The following is an 18506-nucleotide window of genomic DNA, read 5'->3' on the forward strand; positions in this document are numbered from 1 at the left end:
GAGCCAAGCCATTTACGATGGTGGGTACCAGAACGTTGCGGCCGCGCAGCAGCTCATGTACTACCAGTAATCCCCTTCCCCTTGCCTCTTTCCTTTCTTCTGCTGCTGAGTCTTTATTATTATTATTATAAAAATGTAATGTTGGGTTTTGTCTTTTTTCATGCCCTGTAATCGTTTGTTATATGTAGTTTTGTGGGTTTTGTTTCGGTTTTACGCTCTTGTGATTTTTGCCCTTTTCTGCCAAAGTACCCTTCTCTTTTATGTTTCTGATTTCTCACTCGCTCTTTTTTTTTTTGGGTAATGTATCATCCATATTTGGTATCGTTTAGTCATTCAAATGTAAAACGCCCTTTGTAATTTTCTCAATTGGTCATGAATGGATGATGCGTGCGTGTGTGTCTACAGAAGAAGAAGAAGCGTTTCATAAGGCTTTCGAACTCGTTAGCCGTTGATGTGTCGTTGAGTCATCTCTCCTTTCATGTCATTCTTCCATTTATCATGATTTAAGATTTTTAGGAAAAATGATAAAAATCCGCGAAATGTATAAAATTAGTATATGAATTTTTAATTTGACAAAATTTCATATATCATGTAATCTGACATGTCAACAATGTAATCTGACATGTCAACAATTCGAGTGGTGACACATCAATAACCTTTTAGGGTGGTAATTGAAAATTTTCAAAATAATCTGTGTTGGAAATCGAGAAAATTTGAAATCGAATGTGAGATTTTGTCAAATTAAAATTTTATGTACTAATTTTACATATTCGTATAATGTGCATGGGTTTTTGCCATTTTCCCATATTTTTATAACTAAGCCTCAGTCATGACAATTGATGCATAAATGCGACTCTTGGTTCCTGCTAACATGAGTTTTTTCCCCCGTAATTTATAGATTTCAAGGGGTTTATATATAATAAATGTTTTGATTGGAGAACTCGATTCAATTCGGGTTAAACCAAACTCCGGGAACCAATTAAACCGAGTCAATAACCGGAAAAACCCCGAACATAAAACGAAGATTGAATACACATGGCTACGATCTCCGTCACTATGAATAAACTTTCAAGTGTGTTCATGAAATGGCAGCGGAAGATCTTCTTCTTCCCTTAGATTCCTTCGACTGATTTTTTTCACCTTACAGAACCCTAACAAAATCTCCCCTTCCTCTACGATCTCTTTGCTCTCGCTCTGTTGTTCAATTTCTGGTACCCGTCTCATCGAATTTCTAGGGTTTTCTGCAAAAACTTCCCCCTGGCTTTGTTCTGAGATCCCCCTCCGAGTTCTCTCTTAATCTCCGATCGACGCGTATTTGGAGGTGTTTGATTAGCTTCTCCAGGAAGGGCAAGTAAGGTTTCAACGGAAGTGATAACAAAAACTCGGCTATTTCTTGTGAAATTCCACTTGGGTTTCCTTCAATTGTTGTTTTCCCTTTTTCTGTCGGTGTCCCAGGACCCAGAACTTACCTCCAGAGAAAAAAAAAATCATGGGGCTCTCGTTTAAGATTTCGAAGGTTGGCAGAAGGTTTCGACCGAAGCCTTCTCTTGAATCGACGGCTCCTGCTGATGACTCTCCGGAGCAGTTAAAGGAAAGCTTTCACGCCTCGAAATTCGAGGTATTCATCGTGGATTTTGTGAAATTTGATGCGTTCTGAGCTTATGCGCGAGTTTATAGTTGAAGGGATTTCTGGAACTTGAAATTCTCCTAGATTTGTATCGAGTTATTGTTTCATTGAATTGTTGGAAGTTAATATCCGAGGACTACAAAAGAGATTAACATGATATACTGGGCGACTTTCTCTAGCTTTATGATCTTTCGGAGCTTGTTTGGTTGCTTTTTCCTTGGTAGAAGGTTTCCTGATAAAATAGTGGAAGAGTGACTGAAGGTTTCCAACTTTCTAGATGCTAAATCATCTGGGCTTTGTTAAAACCTAAAAGGGTATTGCAAGTCTGAAGCTTGATTTGTGTTGCTTTCTTTTCCTGCTTGTAGTTCCGGATGTAGAAATTGCTAGGAATTCAGTTATATGTTTATCCCAATAGACTTGAAACCCGATGAGGGTTGAAAGAAGAATCTGCTGAATGTTTTGTTTTTGTTTCTTCTTACTCCTCTTTATCAATTACCATATTATTCTGCTTTGATTCAGACCGCTGTTGAAAGATGTGCTCGTGATGTTTATGGGTTCTCTCAGCCATCCACAACTGATGTGTCTCCAGGTTATTATTTGAATGACTTTGACTGCTAATATTTATTTTCACAATTCTGGGCTTAATATTAAATCGATTGCCCTCCTTTTTCTTTTTATCAGACCATGAAGTGTCGTTCGTGCTAAGCATCTACCCAAATGGGTACTCAATAGGAAAACCTACTGAGGTATGTAGTAGAACCTTATGTGCTAAATCAAGTGGAGTTTATCGCCGACTAGATTTCCGTATCTGATTTTCAAGTTTTAACTTTTTCAATCCTTTTATTCTTAATTTTTAGAACAAGACTGTACAACAGGCACCCTTCCGTGATGCTCCAAAGGTTTTACATCCGTATGATAGGTCATCAGAGAATCTATTTTCGGTAAATATCTTCCTTTGTTTCCTTTCTGTTTTTTGTTTTTCTCGTGAAAAATTAAAAATAATAAGAGTTCTATTTGGCCATCTCATTCAAATCATGTAAATAGGTGTTTGGTGAGTGAATCAATGAAAAATTAGACAATAAGTTCTTTGCTCGTATATTCATTAAAGGAGGAACACACCTTGTTTTTTACATTAGATGTACACTTTGTTGTATTTTGGATCCAAACTTGTTTTTGAGGAAGTACTTTAAGCGTCTGTTTATTATCATGACTTTCCTTTGAGTTGTCATAATAAAAAGATTCTTATGTTGGAAAAGGTTCAGTTTTGCACTAATCAAATCTAATGCTTTGTCCGTGTTTCATTCCATGAATTTCTTTCTAGCTGTTATTCCATTGAGAAAAAAGATTTGTATTTCTTTTGAATGCTTCAAAGGCTATCGAGGCTGGTAGACTTCCTGGAGATATTTTGGAAGATATACCATGCAAATTTGTGGATGGAGCAGTCATATGTGAGGTGGGTTATATACTTTAATTTTATTTGAATAAAACCTTCTCTGTTGTTGCCATTTTAGTCATAGTACCTTTCAGCGGTACTGGATGGACCTTTTCAGGAAGCGGATAGAAAAACGTTCCCGTAGCTATGAGACTATGAGTATTGCTTATTACTTTTAATTATTTTGGTTTCTCATTTTATTTGAATAAAACCTTCTCTGTTGTTGCCATTTTAGTCATAGTACCTTTCAGCAGTACTGGATGGACCTTTTCAGGAAGCGGATAGAAAAACGTTCCCGTAGCTATGAGACTATGAGTATTGCTTATTACTTTTAATTATTTTGGTTTCTCATTCTAGTTCCTCTAGTACCTTCCATGAGTACCTGCAAGCAGCTAGCATGAATGAAAATATTCACAATGATAGGTAAAACTTACTTTAACAAGATATACTCTGGACTACACAAGATTAAAAGGAGCCTTGCTTCAAACTTGGAACATATGCATGGAATCTTGATTCCAAGTCATGTATACCTTATTTATTTCTTTAACAATACTACATACTATTTGATTGTTTATAGTGACTCGTCATATCTATAGTGACCTTGTGAAAAATCTGAAATTATCTGCATGCAAGAGTGATTAGAACCGTTGGAAAGTTAAAAGTAGTTTGGTGGTTGTATGCTTCTAATCAACTGCTCAAGCAGTCTTACATAACTTCACGGTGTCTTTACACATTGGTCGATGTCGTGCAGGTGCATGACTATCGGAAACATACTCCTGAACAAGTCTCTCCTGTGATTAAAAAATTACGCCTTAAGATGTCACTCGAGAACGTGGTGAAAGATATGCCACTAATATCAGACAATTCATGGACATATGGTGATCTCATGGTAATATCAGTTGCTCTCAAACTCTTGGATGTAGTCTCTGAGCTCTGAAACTATTTTCTTTTGTACTGATACTTACGATGCCTGTAGGAAGTTGAGTCCAGAATATTGAAAGCCCTACAACCTGAACTCTGCCTGGATCCTACACCAAGACTTGATAGGTTGTGTAAGAACCCTGTAACTGTTAAGGTAATTCTCTTTGGTTGCTTCCTTGTGATTTTATCTGTGGTTGCTTTATGATAAGGTTGTGTGGAATTTTGTCTGCAGCTCAATATGTCTCTTTCCAGTTTGCGGAGAAAGCGACTCAGGCAGATGCCAGAAGTGGCAGTCATGTCCCAGAACAAAATCCATGGGAAGAAGGTTTGCATAGATAGGATACCTGAAAGTTCAGAGCAAGGAACTGTGTCAGGGCATACGATCCCTCAACCAGGCCACAACAATCTGGTGGCTCAAAATCTTGGTACAAATATGTTGGCGGGACTGAGATCTCAATCTTTACAAGATGCCTCAAATCCCTCAATACCTTTGGCACCCCAGCAACAAAGATATTTGGGAACTGGAAATATAAGAAACATGCTGGATCAGGGATCGAATTCCATTGGGATTTCTGGTGCTTCACCAGTAGGTCAAGATATGATGATCCCCTATGCCTCTGACAATATGAACCCTGGTACTTCTCTTCTTGGAAAGAGGGAAAATCAAGAAGGGCCAATGTCCCCAGTGTCTGGTTTCAATAAGCGAGCTAGGGTTTTACCCATGGGAACTGATGGGATTCCACAACAACAGTTAGGCCAACGCATGGATAGCATTCATGGAACAGATTTGAATTGGAAAAATGCAATTCTGCAACAGCAAGCTATGATGGGACGAGGTATTCAGTATGCAAATGCTAGTATTCAGAGGTTTTCGCCACAGCAACTCGAAGGGTTTATCAATCAGGAAGGTGGCTCCATGCAGTTTTCAGCAGCACAACAAGGTGCAATGCGGTTCACTGCTAAAGAGGAGCCATTTGAGACTAGTAAATTTGATGGTGCCATAAAAAATGATATGCCAATGGCAGGAACTGACACTGGTGATTTGGATCCCCGGGTTCAGTCAAGGTTGCAACATAATGCATTTATGAGATCTAGTTTCCCTCAAGCAACCTGGAATAACACTAGTCAGCAGATTGAAAAAGACCTGAGAAAAGAAGAACATTTCAATAGAAGAAAATCAGCTCAAAGTCCTCGTTTTTCAGCTGGTGCTCCGCCTCAATCTCCACTTTCATCAAAGTCAGGCGAGTTTTCTAGTGGCTCCTTGGGAACCCATTTCGGAGCAGTTGCAACTGCTCAAAAGGATAAGGCAACAGTCACTTCCATTCCTGCCATGGGGGGCACCCAATCATTCACATCTAGTGCCAATAATGACTCAATGCAACAACGGCAACACCAGGCTCAAATGGTTGCAAAACGGAGGACAAGTTCTCTCCCTAAGACGCAAGTTATGAGCAATGTTGGTTCTCCTGTCAGTGTCAATACTATGAATGTTCCAGTTAATGCAAATAGCCCTTCGATGGGAACACAACCTTTGGCTGATCAAGCAGTGGCTGCAGTGCTTGACAGATTCTCGAAGATTGAACGAGTTGCTGTGAGGTATGAAAGTTTTGAAACCTGTTAAAGTTGGAACAATGATTTTGTGAATGATAGTATGATTTTGTGATCGATGTTTGTCACGTGATAGTTGTTCACTGTGAAGTAGATTGTGGTTGATATCAGCACTTCCTTTTCCATATGTCATTGCCTTATAACAAGCTCTAGCTCTTTTGGTATATATATAAGTTTCAATTTTTTTCCAAGGGATTTGCTTTGAGTTCTGTGATGTTCATTTTCATCCAGATTTTTTCTTTCTATTTTCAGGTACCAACTTAACTGCAAAAAACATAAGGTGGACGAGCTCTCCCGAAGGCCTCACTTATACTCTCAGCAGCCTCTTATTGGTTGTTTTTCAACTCTGTCCAATAATGAGGATTACAAAGATGATGACAAACCATTATCAAGATCAATTATAGGTGGCAATATGAATAATTGCAAGACAAGAGTCCTGAATTTTGCTCGGATGGAACGTATAATGCAAGGTCTGCTTTTTGTTCTAAACAGATTCCTGGACATTGATGTGTCTTCCTTCTCCTTTAACTCAGACTTATATCTTTCAGGAACCGCATCATCTTTAGTCCCCAGAATAAGAACAAGACTGGTAATGTCAGAGAAGCCAGATGGAAATGTAGCGTGGCATCTTGGAGACATAGATGATGGTGGTGATATTTTTGCAGCTGAAGATTATCTTTCAACATTGCCCAATACGGTAAGTTTATGGAAAATTTTCCAGTTTCTGAACTGCACCTATTGCCTTTATTCTGATCATCATTTGATTTATTGCCACCCACTTTGAACTCTCATCTCCATAATATATCTTTTCAACTACGTGGTACTGCCTTTACATTTTGCCCGTCTTTCCTGGTTCTGAAGTCTCGTAGGTGGTGTAGTTTTCAACGTTTTCTTTTATCTTGGGGTCACTAGACTGTAATGTTAATTTGGTGCCACTTGTCAGAAATCTAGGCTCTCCGGTCTGGAATTGTGTGGCCCCGTTTGGTTTAATTAACATTTTAATTCACTGCGGTTATGCTAATTTATTACAGAAAGGGAAAAAAACAAATTCATTTATTCTATATAGATGTCTCTCCTACTGGTTATGCTAATTTATTATTATGCTGACTTCCTTATAATCTTCACTTTTGTAACAGCAACTTGCCGATCTGCTTGCTGCTGAATTTCGTTCACTGGTATGTCTTAGTAGTTTTTTCTATTAAGGTCAAAAATGAAGATATCAATTCGTGGTCGTATGGGCACAATGCTAATTACATACTGTATTGGACATGCTTATACAGATGATGCGCGAAGGATACCTGATGGAAGAACATATTCAATTGAAACCAACCCGTGTGGATGCTGTCCCGAGCAGCAGCCAACAAAATTCTTCGGGCGCATTTCCAAGAGGTAACTCAGCGAATGAGATGCAACAGTATGGAGAAGCAGTTTCAGGACAGGCAACTGGTGAGGTTTCGAAACCAGGGACTTCCGGTAATAAGCCTGTTAACCCCACACAGAACAACGTTCTTGGAAATGCGAGGATGCTTCCTCCAGCAAATTCTCAAGCCTTGCAAATGTCTCAAGGACAACTACTGTCCAGTGTCTCCTCCATGCCTATGCGGGCGCAACAGCTTGACCCACAACAGGCATCACTTCCGTCATCACAACCGCAGCAGCAAAACCAACAGCCAATGTTTCAGCAGCAGCAGCATTCACAAATGCAGAGACAGTCCATGATGATGCCAACTAACCCATTGTCACCGGTTAACTCGATGGGCCAGAGCTCGGGTATGCAACCGGGTGTTCAGATGGGAAACAAACCATCTCCTCTGCAACTGCAGATGCTGCAGCAACAACAGCAGTCGCAACAGCAGGCCCAGATGCAGAGGAAGATACTGATGGGGCTAGGATCAGGTGTAGGTATGGGTATGGGAAGCATGGGCAACAGTATAGCCGCTGCACTCGGAGGTATGGGCAATCCAATGGGTATGGCAGGAGGAAGGGGCATTGGAGGGAGTGGAATTTCATCGCCGATGCCGTCTGTTTCCGGGATTGGTGGTTTGGGTGAGAACCCTTTGAATATGAACCCGGCATCAAACTTGAATGCGATAAGCCAGCAACTTCGTGCGGGAGCGTTAACACCGGCACAAGCAGCTATGATGGCAAAACTAAGGATGGGGATGAACAGAGGAGGGGTAATGGGGTCAAGCCAAGCAAGCATAAGTGGCATACCGGGGGCGAGACAGATGCACCCAGGGCCTGCAAGTCTGTCGATGTTGGGTCAAAACCCATTGAACCGAGCTAATATGAGCCCCATGCAACGAGCTGCAATGGGTGCCATGGGCCCTCCCAAGTTGATGCCTGGAATGAACATCTACATGAATCAACAGCAACTGCAGCAGCAACAATTGCAGCAGCAGCAGTTGCAACAATCAATGTCTCAGCAGCCACAGCAGCTATCCCAGCCACAGAGTCAGATGCCTCCGCAGCAGCAGCAGCAGCAGTTGCCACAGCCACAGCCACAGCCACAGCCACAGCCACAGCAGCAACAAATGCAACAGCAGCAGCAACAGCAACTTTCACAACCACAGCAGCAGCAGCAGCAAGAGATGGGCTCACCCCACCAGGCTACTGTGATTTCGCCACCACAAGTAGTAGGAGGTTCACCATCACCTCAGCTACCGCAACAGCAACAGCAGATGAGCCCACAGGCAATGAACCAGCAAAGAACGCCAATGAGTCCACAGGGAGTGAGCTCCTCAGGGAATATGCATCCAATTATGAGTGCCTCTCCACCCTCTCCTCCTACTTCCATTGACCTTCCACCCTCCTCCCAGCAAACCCCCACCTCTTCTTCTCTTTCCTAGTCCTCTCCCCTCTTGCCAATATCCTTGTAATTTTAACTCATTACAACAATAACTACTACCCCCGCAAAAAAAAATGATGAAGTGTTTCATTTTTTCTTCTGAAAAGAAAAAAAAAACAAACTTGTACAAGTTTGTGTATATAAAAATTTCAGAGTTTCGTGTAGTTGGATATTTGATTCGATGAGATCGGGTCCGAGAATGGTCGCGGGTTCAAATCTGATAACGAAATATGAAATCCACATGTTCAAATTCGGATTTGGATATCGCACAAGACAAAAGTACATCATATCCGTATATACGATCACGTATAATAGATCAACATATCGAGTTGGGCCGTTTAAGTCCCCTTAGCAGCAGATGGAATTGGGCTTGATGGGCCTTATTCAAAGACCTCAACGGGCCTATACACTTTAATAATAAGTAAAACAAGTCATACGCGCAACATAGGCGCGTGACTACCACTGCCCCGAAATTGCCGGACTACAGTCCAGCGAAAACGGCCATATTTTGGAAAAACCGGAATTGAGGCGCGTGACGACACTGTTGCTTGTTCCATACGGGATAAGGAGGGAAAAAAGGGCACTTGGCATTCAAAAAATATAATTATATATTCATAATTAATTACACATTGCATTCAATTTTAATAAGATCCAACGCAACCTAAATCAAGATGAAATATTTTCTAGCAAGAAAATATCAACGAATAATAAGGAGACTTAAATATTAGATAAAAAAAATTTATTAGAAATTTATAATAATTATACGTTCATGATTTATTAATGTATATGAAACAGAATTTTAAATTTGCTTAAATAAGTTCATTAATAATACACGCAGAGAGGCAAAAATATGTTCTACATGTGTTAACGGACGCATATACATATATGCGATTACGTATAATAAACCAATATATGTGAAATTGGGCTTTATGGGCCTGATATAAAGACCCATATCTTAACGGCCCTATCATAATATATAACTTTATATTTTAGTAATAGGTAAAACAAGTCACACACGCAGCATAGGCGCGTGAACTCCACCGCCCCAAAATCGCCGCACTATAGTCTATAGTCCAGCGAAAGCTGCCAGTTTTTGGAAAATCGGGGAATTGAGGCGCGTGGAATAAGTTTTTGGAAATCGATTATGCGCGATGACTGCTTGGTCTGTATTTGCATTTAAAATAATTCGACGGAATCTAGATCGAGATGAAATATTTCCCAGCAACATAATTTCAACAAATAATAAGAAGACTTAAAAACATCAGTTAAAAAATGAATTATTATTAATTTATAATAACTATACGTTCATAATTTATTAATGTATATAAAACTATTACGTAATAATATTTTAGATTTGCTTAAATAAGTTCATTAATATATATATATATGTGTGTGTGTGTGTGGGCAAATATGTTCTACATGTTTTAACGGACACATATATACATGTAATGTCATGCTTCTTTTTTATTCAAAATCCAAAAATAAATAGATATTATCTTAAAATTTATTTTGAATATCCCAATCTGTGTTTATTTTTATTTGTAATTGAAATAAGTGATTTATGGAAGTAGGTTTTGCTTTAAACTTTTTTAAAGAAGAAATGCTACTTTTTTTTAAAAAAAATCTACATTTGAAAGATTTTGGAGAACAAATTATCTTTATATATATATATCATTCATAATTAGAAAACTAAAAGATTTTCTCTATTTTTGTTGTATGTTTTTTTCTATATTTCCATAATAACCATATATTTTTCTATGATAACAATTTTAACTCTTTATTATTTTAATCCTATTAAACTTTATACTTGTTATATCTGATAATATATATATATATATATATATATATATATATATATATCTTTTAAAAAATAGTAAACAAAACTCTAGATGCAAAATTTAATTATTCGTTGGCATGACAATAATTTCATCATATTCATCGTACATATCATCAAACATGTAATATTTAATAATATTAAATAATAATATAATAAAAAAATTATTAAAAAATTATAATAATATTAATAAAATAATAAAAATTGCATATAAAGATATATATATAAATATATATATATATATACATACGTATATATAGATATGTAAGCTCTGTAGTGTATCTATTTGTGTGTATGTATACATATGTATATGTATATATACGTATATATATATGTATGTGTTATATATATATATATGTATATATACGTATATATATATGTATATGTATGTATATAAGTAATTTTAATTATTTAATTATTTTATTCTATTTTTTTATTAATATTATTATAATTATTTAATAATTTTTTATTATTTTTATTTTTTAAAATTATTAAATATTAGATAGTGGATAATATGTCGTGTAAATATGATGAAATTTTTCTCGACAATATTGAGTAGTCAATTTTTACTTTTAGAGTTTTGTTTGTCAATTTATTAAAAATACAGATATTTATTATTATATATAACTTTATAACGAAAAAAATATAGAGTTTTCAATAGAATTTTCTATTTTATAACTCATGAATATACCGAGCCAATCTAAAAGTAAATCAAAATAGAGTTTACCACAAAAGCCAAGAAAATGGTCATTATACATAGGACCAAAGTATATGTTGTTCAATACAAAAATCATCTACGAAACCCGTTAGAAGAAATCACCAGCTGTGCATTTGTGGTTCCGCCTGAAGAAAACGTACCTAAACTACTAACAAATACTTGAAGATTTCGTACGGACGACTGTACTTTTGAGGTTTTTATTACGGAACGTACCTCAAGAATCTCTCTATCTTTATCTGTAATATAGCATTCTTTACACCACGACCATACTCTCCATGTCAGGCAATGCAAACCAAATCCGACAAGGGTTTTGGTTATTTTATCTTGGCTTTGAGTCGTTTCCTTTGCTACGGAATGAGGAGAGTGAGAAGAACGATGATCTTGGTGCTGTAAAAAGCGAAAACCCGAAGGAGCAAATTCAGAAATAAGCCTTAGAGAGAATCGAGTCAGTAAACGCAAGAAAAAAGTTTCAGATTTTCTCACCTTTGTTCGAGCTTCCAGAGATCTGATCCTCCTTCACTTTAAAGCTCGGGGGAGGAGCATTAATGGAGCTGTTTGAGGCTTGAACAGAGGGCAAGAACAACAAGCATATCAGAATTCAGGATTATATCCACGTAAATAACGGTACAAATGAAATATATGCTTTTATGATACTCCTCTGATTCATACAGAAATAGGAATAAAGAGGCTGGTTGTCGGAATAGTCTGATGATGAAAATCAAGATTCAAAGGCTGCACACCTTTTGTTAGGATCCATCTTCTGGGGTAATCTAAAGAAAAGTGTTTCAGCATAACAAAAAAATTTATTACCTTGGTCATTGAATTGGCTTAGTACCTTGGTCGTTGAATCCATCTTCAGAGAGATGGCTTTGTAAAGAACCCATTCTTATCTTCCTCAGATCACTCAATGATCGGTTGGCAAGATCTCGTCTCTCTTCAGCATCATCATCTCCTTCAGACGTGGTTACCGATACCCAGTCCATAAAACTTTCTGCAGCACAGCTTTTTCTTCCAAACTTTAACAGATGTTTGAACCCTTTAGTTAAATCCTTCCGGGACTGAAGCTGAGATGAATTAGCAACCATAACAGGATTCTGAGCAGCTCCCCATTTCTTTCTTGTTCGAGAACTCCAAGATGCTGGACTTCCGAGGGGAGAATCAATGTCTGAATGTTCATTTGAATAGCCAAATGGGTGTTGCATGTTCGAATTCCATGAGAGAGGGCTTTCTTCTGGTGAGTCCATCAATGAAGCAACAGTATGAATTGTTGAATGTACAGTAGGCATGTCAATGATGGAACCGTTTTCAATCCGAGAATTGGATCTCAAGGAACAACTATCTTGAGTCCTGGAATTCTCGAGTTTGTCATATTCCTTTCTCATTCTCAGCTTTCCCTCATCGTCCCCATCACCATCTTCAACTTCCACCACTTTTAGATCTTCTGGTTCCTCTTCTTTGGCTGTATTCTCCAGAACTTCAACCGCAGAGTCAAGTTCATCATTTCCTTCATTTTTCAAATCCTCAGATGTATCTGAGGCCTTTACCGCTGGCACAAATCCAGAAACATTATCAACATCAATGATCTTTCTCTGATTCTTCTCTTTGTCAACTCTTTCAGGGAGCATATCATCAGAGTACAGAGTGGACAACCCACTGAACTCCACATTCCCAGAGGAGCTCTTCCTTAAAGATTGTGTTCTTCGTTGTTTTTCTTGCTTAACATCAGGTATATCGTCATTCTGATCCTTTCTGCGTGCAGAATTCCTCCCTTGTACACGGCGGGTGGCAGTTTTGGCAACGAAAGAAGACGGCTTAGTGTTTTCCTTTTTGAGATCAGAGAAGTTGGGAACAGATTGTGCAAGCGGCATGTCAGATCTTCGCCTCCCGGAATTGGTATTTAATACTTTAGCTGATGGTTTTGGAATTGACATGGTAGTTCGGGGGTTAAGAGAAGACACATTGTGGTTAGGCTGGAGGTTTCTAGCTTGGGAGTTTCGAGAGAATCTGTTGCCAATGGCTTGTCCATTAGATGTGTTATCTTTAGCCCGAGGTTTCTGATCTGAATATTCTGAGAAATCTTCGTCTTCTTCACTCTGAAATGAGCTTATTGGATGCTGTGATAAGACAATCATCGAATTAGTCATGGAAGGTAAATAAGGTAAGTCCCATGATTAGGAAATTGAAAAGATATTTCACTAAATTTTTATGAAAATACCTGATACTTTTTCATACTTGTCCTAGAGTTAAAAGATCTGAATCTCTCTGCACGCTGGAGGGTACTTGAAAGCGAATTCTGCCTCTCAGAAGATGCAGAAAACTTAGCTTTCATCTCGCTCCTACTTCGCTCGAGAGCCACTTGCATGGACTTCATCTTAGTTTCCTTCTCAGCCCTTTTTGAACTCCATTCTTCTCTCTGTTTTGCATCTCTTTTCTTCATATATTTCTCATAGAGCTTTCCTCTCGAATCATCTGAAAAACTAAGCTCGGGAAAGTCCTGCTGCAGTACATCCCCATTGTCAAGGAACTGTTGAACAGGAGCTTTGGATACTGCAACTCTGCAGGAATGAGACTGTTCTGGCTGCAAAACTCTGGTTTCACCCTGCTTGCCATGTCCAGAAGAACTTGATTGATCCCCTGAAACCCGAAGTTTGTGCTCCGCAAAAATCTTTTCAAGCTCATTTGCCTTCATTTTCAACACATTGTTCACCCCCTGGTATCCCTTTGATTTTCTTGTCCCCTGAACTTGATCCACAGAAGTCATAGGAGCCCTATCCATGATTTTTTGGCCTACTGAAGCAAGCCTGCCATTCCCATCACTAGCATCATCCTTTCCACCAGATGATTTTTTTCTCTGTTTAGAACCTGCAGGGTAATCAATGAGACGGGAAGAAATATTAGTCCAAAGCATGCACATAAAGTGGATCGCTCGAGCGCACTACAAAGATCTAACAGTATTCTACCCACTTCTTCTAGGAAATTAGAACTACAAATGTAACTCTTTCAGTTTCAGATGCAAAATCAAAACCTATATCTTTGAGTATTTCGCAGCATCACTTTAATGATTTGAAGGGTCCAAGGAGAACTCCCTATGCCAATGTTCTATCAAACTGACCTGCAGAGGCTGGTTTCTGAGATACCATTCTCTTGGAATCTGTTGAGGCTGGTTGCCCCTCTGATGGAACGACCACTTTTTTTCCTCCTCTACCGATGAGTAATCTCTTCTGGGCCTGAGAAGCCAAGTCCTCATCAGTGATTTGACATTGGAAATCTTTGATTTTGATATCCACACTACTTTCGATATGTTCGTCAGAAGAGAGAATTGAACCAATGGCTGATCCAGTGGGCACACCAGAAGTCACTTGAATTCCAGAACCCATTTTGTTCTCTAGCTCTGCTGTGGAACTCTTCATTCTGAGATGAGATGCCCCTTGGTCAACAACATTCTCTGAGTCACTCTTTGGCTCTATTTTGATAGAAAAAATATCATTGTCTGAACCCTTTTCCCCTTTTTCATCTTTTCCCTTAGACTCCTTTGGTGCTGAATCACCTTTGGCATGAGGAACAGATAATGGTGTACACGAAGGAGTTTCGGTGCTACTGTCCAACTTTGTTTCTGAGGCCAGATCTATACTCAAGTCACTAACAATGCTCCATCTTCTCAATACAGACTTCTCAAAAGATGTAGGAGCTGATGAAACATCTGAGGAGAGTCTCCTCTTCTCTGTGGCTTTACCATGAGGTACTGGTTTTCCTCCAGAATTTGAGATCTCTTTCTGTTTGCTCTCAAAGAGATTGATCCTATCTTGGACACTGAGTCGCCTAGTGTGGCTGGCCTGAAATGTAGAAGATTCTACGGAACTCTCATCTTTTTTCTCCTCTTCAATCCTTTTGGTACTCTTTGAGTACTGTTGTATTCGATGTTCTGATTGCTCAGTTGGGTTTTGCTTCTGTTTCAAATCAGCTTGTTCGAGCCTATGTTGGTGTCTATTTTCTTCAGGCAGCTTATGGACATCAGTGTGGTCATCACTAGGTGTGTTGACTGACACATCCGGTGCCCATGATGATTGACCTGCTTGAGCATTGAGATTCAAGCTCTGTGAGTTGATCAGGTGCGATCTTCTCTGCCAAAGTGTGATAAATTTGTTGCAAGCTTCACTGGTAAAGCATATGACCATATATGAAAACAGAGTTACTATAAGATAAAAATGTCAAGATAAGAAGGTCTTTGTGAGAAAAGGGAAGAATGGATGCTAGAGCTGCTTACTCCAAGCGATGTGCACCAAATCTGTCAGCAAATTGTTGGAGTGCAGAAACAGTATCAGGCTTGAAACCACTTTCTAATGCATTAGAGATTGCCATGGTTAAATCCTTCTTAACTCCATCAAGTCTTATGTCCATGGCCCTTAAGAGCTCCTTCCTGGATAGAAAGCCATTGCCAAGTCATTTTTTAGCTTACTTACTCAACCCATTTCTCTGACAAAAAAAAGCTAAAATTGCTTTTGTGGATGCCAATGAGTCTTTCTTGGGCTTGCTTTTGAGGTCACCATTGACATCATAAACAAGGAATACCTTATAGATAATACGTGAAATGTTTTTTATCTGTTAATTAAGAAGCACGGGGACTTTGCAGCCAGCCTTGTCTTTTTTTTTTACTAATACAAACAAAATTGTAGGAGTATTATCCTTCAAAATTCAGTAATGATACTTTAAACATCTCCAAAGTTGCAAGGAAAATTTTACGGAAATGGACAACACAACATAATTTAACTAGTTAAGGCAGCAAGATGCATTTAAAGATGATACAAACACAGAATAAAAATATGAATCCAAACAGTGATGACAAAAAGTTTAATACTTGCGAAGATGAAAAGCAGAGGGACTTACTTTGTCGCATCTGCCATGCCTCCCCCATCATCTTGATCGGAAAGAAAAAGGGTCAAGATAGTGAAGGTGTTAGCATTTTATTTGTAAATAATACAACTACTTCTTATGTTCAAAATTAGATAAAATTAAACAAGTTGAATACCCAGTTATTCCACCTCTTATCGTTAAAAGATGCAATTCCTCTTCGTGGCTTAAAGAGATCCAGTCTAACTATTCCTTATTGTAGCTTCTTCAACCCATGGGTCTAGGTTTCAAACTTACAATTCATCTTAAGCAATTAATGTGATATTAAGCAACCAAATAACCATAATAAAAAGTTGATCTAGAAATATTTCTAACCACAAGTTAAGACTAGAGAAAGTATAGTTGTGAACTGTATAGATGTATCGAAAGATTAACTATGTTGTATTCCGGATCCCATTAACTTAAGACAGTCAAATAAACACTGCAGAGAAAACTTGGGCATAATTTATTTTTTCTTTAGGCATCTACTAGTGCGGTTCAGTACAGTATGAAGTAGAAAAATAACCCTTTTCAAAATTGCAAACAGACTGAAAAGGACAAGAAGAAATATCATGCATGGTTACGAAAACATAGAGCTATAAATGAATTTCCAAACTCAAACAGACAAAATAAACGAATATTAACGCACCTGATCCACCACGTTGCCGGTCTTTGCTTTCCTAAAAAAACAAATCCAAATTCAGCGAAGATAACATAAGATAGGATCAGAACCAGTCCTCAATTCTATTGTGTCTACTACCTGAGTATATAATTTCCGAGCTTCTTCTAACTGTGACATTTCCAAATCAAATGTATTGACCCTTTCCAAAGCTTCTGGATTACTAACAAATCGGACAAACCTGCAAGAGAAAAAAATGGAAGTATTGTAACAAAAAATGTAGCAGCAACAATCTTTGAGTAAAATAAAAGCAGAAGTTATCGTTTACGCTGTTGTATCACCTCTTGAGTGTCCCTTTTGTGAACCAAGTCTCAGCATCTTGACTTTTTTCAACCTCCAACCTAATAGAGGACTGAACTCCCTGAGCAGCTTGTGCTTCAAGAATTCTCAAATTAGTTACAAATGGTTGAATCAATCCCGAAGCAAGCTTCTCTGTTTGCCCATTACTTGATATAAACAGTTCACAACTGCAAGAAATGAACATTGACAGCGTTGTTGAGAAATTAAAAAAACTAGAAGAAGGATGATTAGAAGAGAGCATTCTGTAGAGAATAAATACCAACCGTGAATGCTTTGGCGACAACTGGAACACAGCGTAATCGAGCACTGTATCTGACATCATTCCTCCAAACAGTAAATACAACCAAAACTATATGCCTGAGTTTACCAGCATTCAACTGAACATGATGGTTTCAAATCCATGGGCAGAGAACTGAGGAAACAAAAAATGCAAAGAGTGTCAAATAACCCATAATTCTATTAGAACGAAAAACAACAAAATAAAAGACAAAACTAAAATCCACTAAGAAGCCAAGGCCATTTTGATATACAAACCAACCTTGAGAGCAAATTATCCACAAAACTGGACATGTTCATTGAAACAACAACTAATCAAACTAGCAAACAATATTTACCCTAAAAGAACAGAGGTCGAGCGAACTAGCAATAGAAAACCGCACAGGAAAACATTCTCCTACTAAAAACACTGTCTTAAAAGGTAAAGAAATCATCCCCCGAGCCACTAATATCATATTTTAACTCCAGTTAGAAAGAATGGATCCCAAAACAAGAAAACAAAAGCAGCTCCTGAACAATAAATCTCCAGAAATAGAAAACCAGGATCCAAACATTGAACCAGATTCTTCATAGATCTGACTACCACGGCTATGACAAAGAAACAAAAATCTCAACTTGGAAGTCCCACAAACAGAGGCATAACCCACTTTCAGATAAATCCAAACAGCAAAATCATTCACAATCCAAATCCTAAAATCAGGCAAAATTCGAACCCCGAAGACATTGTATCATGATAAAAATGTAGATTTCAAAGATAACCGCATCAAACGAACGACGCCTGAGCAGGTAAAAAGAAAAAAGAAAACGCACCGATATCCTCGGAATCTTTCCTCTTCTTCTTCTTCAGGTCGAAGAACTCACCACTTGACCGATCGGAATTGAACTAGGAACTTCCCATTTCTGGTTAAAGTCCAGACTTTTTTAGCACAATCGATCTTCTTTCTTCCCAGTTTCGGAGCTAGACATTGAGAGGAAAAAGCATAAGAAACCCTAACAATGTCGGAATGTTTGTCGTTATTACACTGGTGTTGCTCAAAATGCAATCTTTCTTTTTCTCCACCACGGAAAGAGCTTCGCTCTCTCCCCTCTCTCTCTCTCTCTCTCCACATACAAAAAGGAACTGGAGAGAGAGAGGACAGCTTTTTTCCTGGTCGAGTAACAGACTGAAGCAAGAAAATTCGAAAGACGGGGAGCGTCAGAAAAAAAAAGGCTCCACCAATAAATTCTGATTTGACCAAAATGCCCTCGTACCGGGCTATAAACCGGTTTACCGAACCATATCAAGAAACAGAAAACCAGATTGAAAACTTACCACAAAACCATGACAACATTTATTTCCTTTAACTATGTGATAAAAACGAATTTTGGATTCCCTG

At 38.3% G+C, this 18506-nt stretch overlaps 3 protein-coding genes across 7 annotated transcripts in view; 2 read left to right on the top strand and 1 right to left on the bottom strand.

Moving 5' to 3' along the window:
• Positions 1-373, top strand: part of LOC104812263 (oligouridylate-binding protein 1B) — a 4246-nt gene extending 3873 nt beyond the window's left edge. The window contains exon 13 of the mRNA XM_010539334.2: positions 1-373. Coding sequence (XP_010537636.1) covers positions 1-70 — 70 coding nt within the window. The 3' untranslated portion in view covers positions 71-373.
• Positions 374-1040: 667 nt separating this feature from the next.
• On the top strand, positions 1041-8535 carry LOC104812264. 2 transcript variants are annotated; one of them, XM_010539336.1, is made up of 13 exons: positions 1041-1356; positions 1456-1618; positions 2147-2216; positions 2309-2373; positions 2485-2568; positions 3000-3080; positions 3811-3948; positions 4036-4134; positions 4213-5576; positions 5841-6058; positions 6137-6285; positions 6725-6763; positions 6869-8535. In XM_010539336.1, exons 2-13 carry the CDS (start codon positions 1490-1492, stop codon positions 8435-8437), a joined length of 4005 nt encoding a protein of 1334 aa, XP_010537638.1. In that variant the 5' UTR covers positions 1041-1356; positions 1456-1489; the 3' UTR covers positions 8438-8535. The 2 variants fall into 2 exon arrangements, with proteins under 2 accessions (XP_010537638.1, XP_010537637.1); XM_010539335.1 differs by having other exon boundaries at positions 1041-1351.
• Positions 8536-10975: 2440 nt separating this feature from the next.
• LOC104812265 lies at positions 10976-18296 on the bottom strand. 4 transcript variants are annotated; one of them, XM_010539338.2, is made up of 12 exons: positions 17941-18296; positions 17118-17266; positions 16836-17021; positions 16636-16735; positions 16525-16555; positions 15873-15903; positions 15253-15405; positions 14101-15143; positions 13204-13850; positions 11824-13102; positions 11472-11539; positions 10976-11375 (listed from the first exon to the last, which is right to left on the bottom strand). In XM_010539338.2, exons 2-11 carry the CDS (start codon positions 17174-17176, stop codon positions 11505-11507), a joined length of 3564 nt encoding a protein of 1187 aa, XP_010537640.1. In that variant the 5' UTR covers positions 17177-17266; positions 17941-18296; the 3' UTR covers positions 10976-11375; positions 11472-11504. The 4 variants fall into 4 exon arrangements, 2 of the variants coding, with proteins under 2 accessions (XP_010537640.1, XP_010537639.1); XM_010539337.2 differs by having other exon boundaries at positions 11472-11549; XR_771573.2 differs by having other exon boundaries at positions 11358-11375; positions 11799-13102.
• Positions 18297-18506: the final 210 nt, after the last annotated feature.

The sequence above is a fragment of the Tarenaya hassleriana genome, unplaced genomic scaffold (assembly GCF_000463585.1).
Source record: "Tarenaya hassleriana unplaced genomic scaffold, ASM46358v1 Cleome2, whole genome shotgun sequence".
Lineage (NCBI taxonomy): Eukaryota > Viridiplantae > Streptophyta > Magnoliopsida > Brassicales > Cleomaceae > Tarenaya > Tarenaya hassleriana.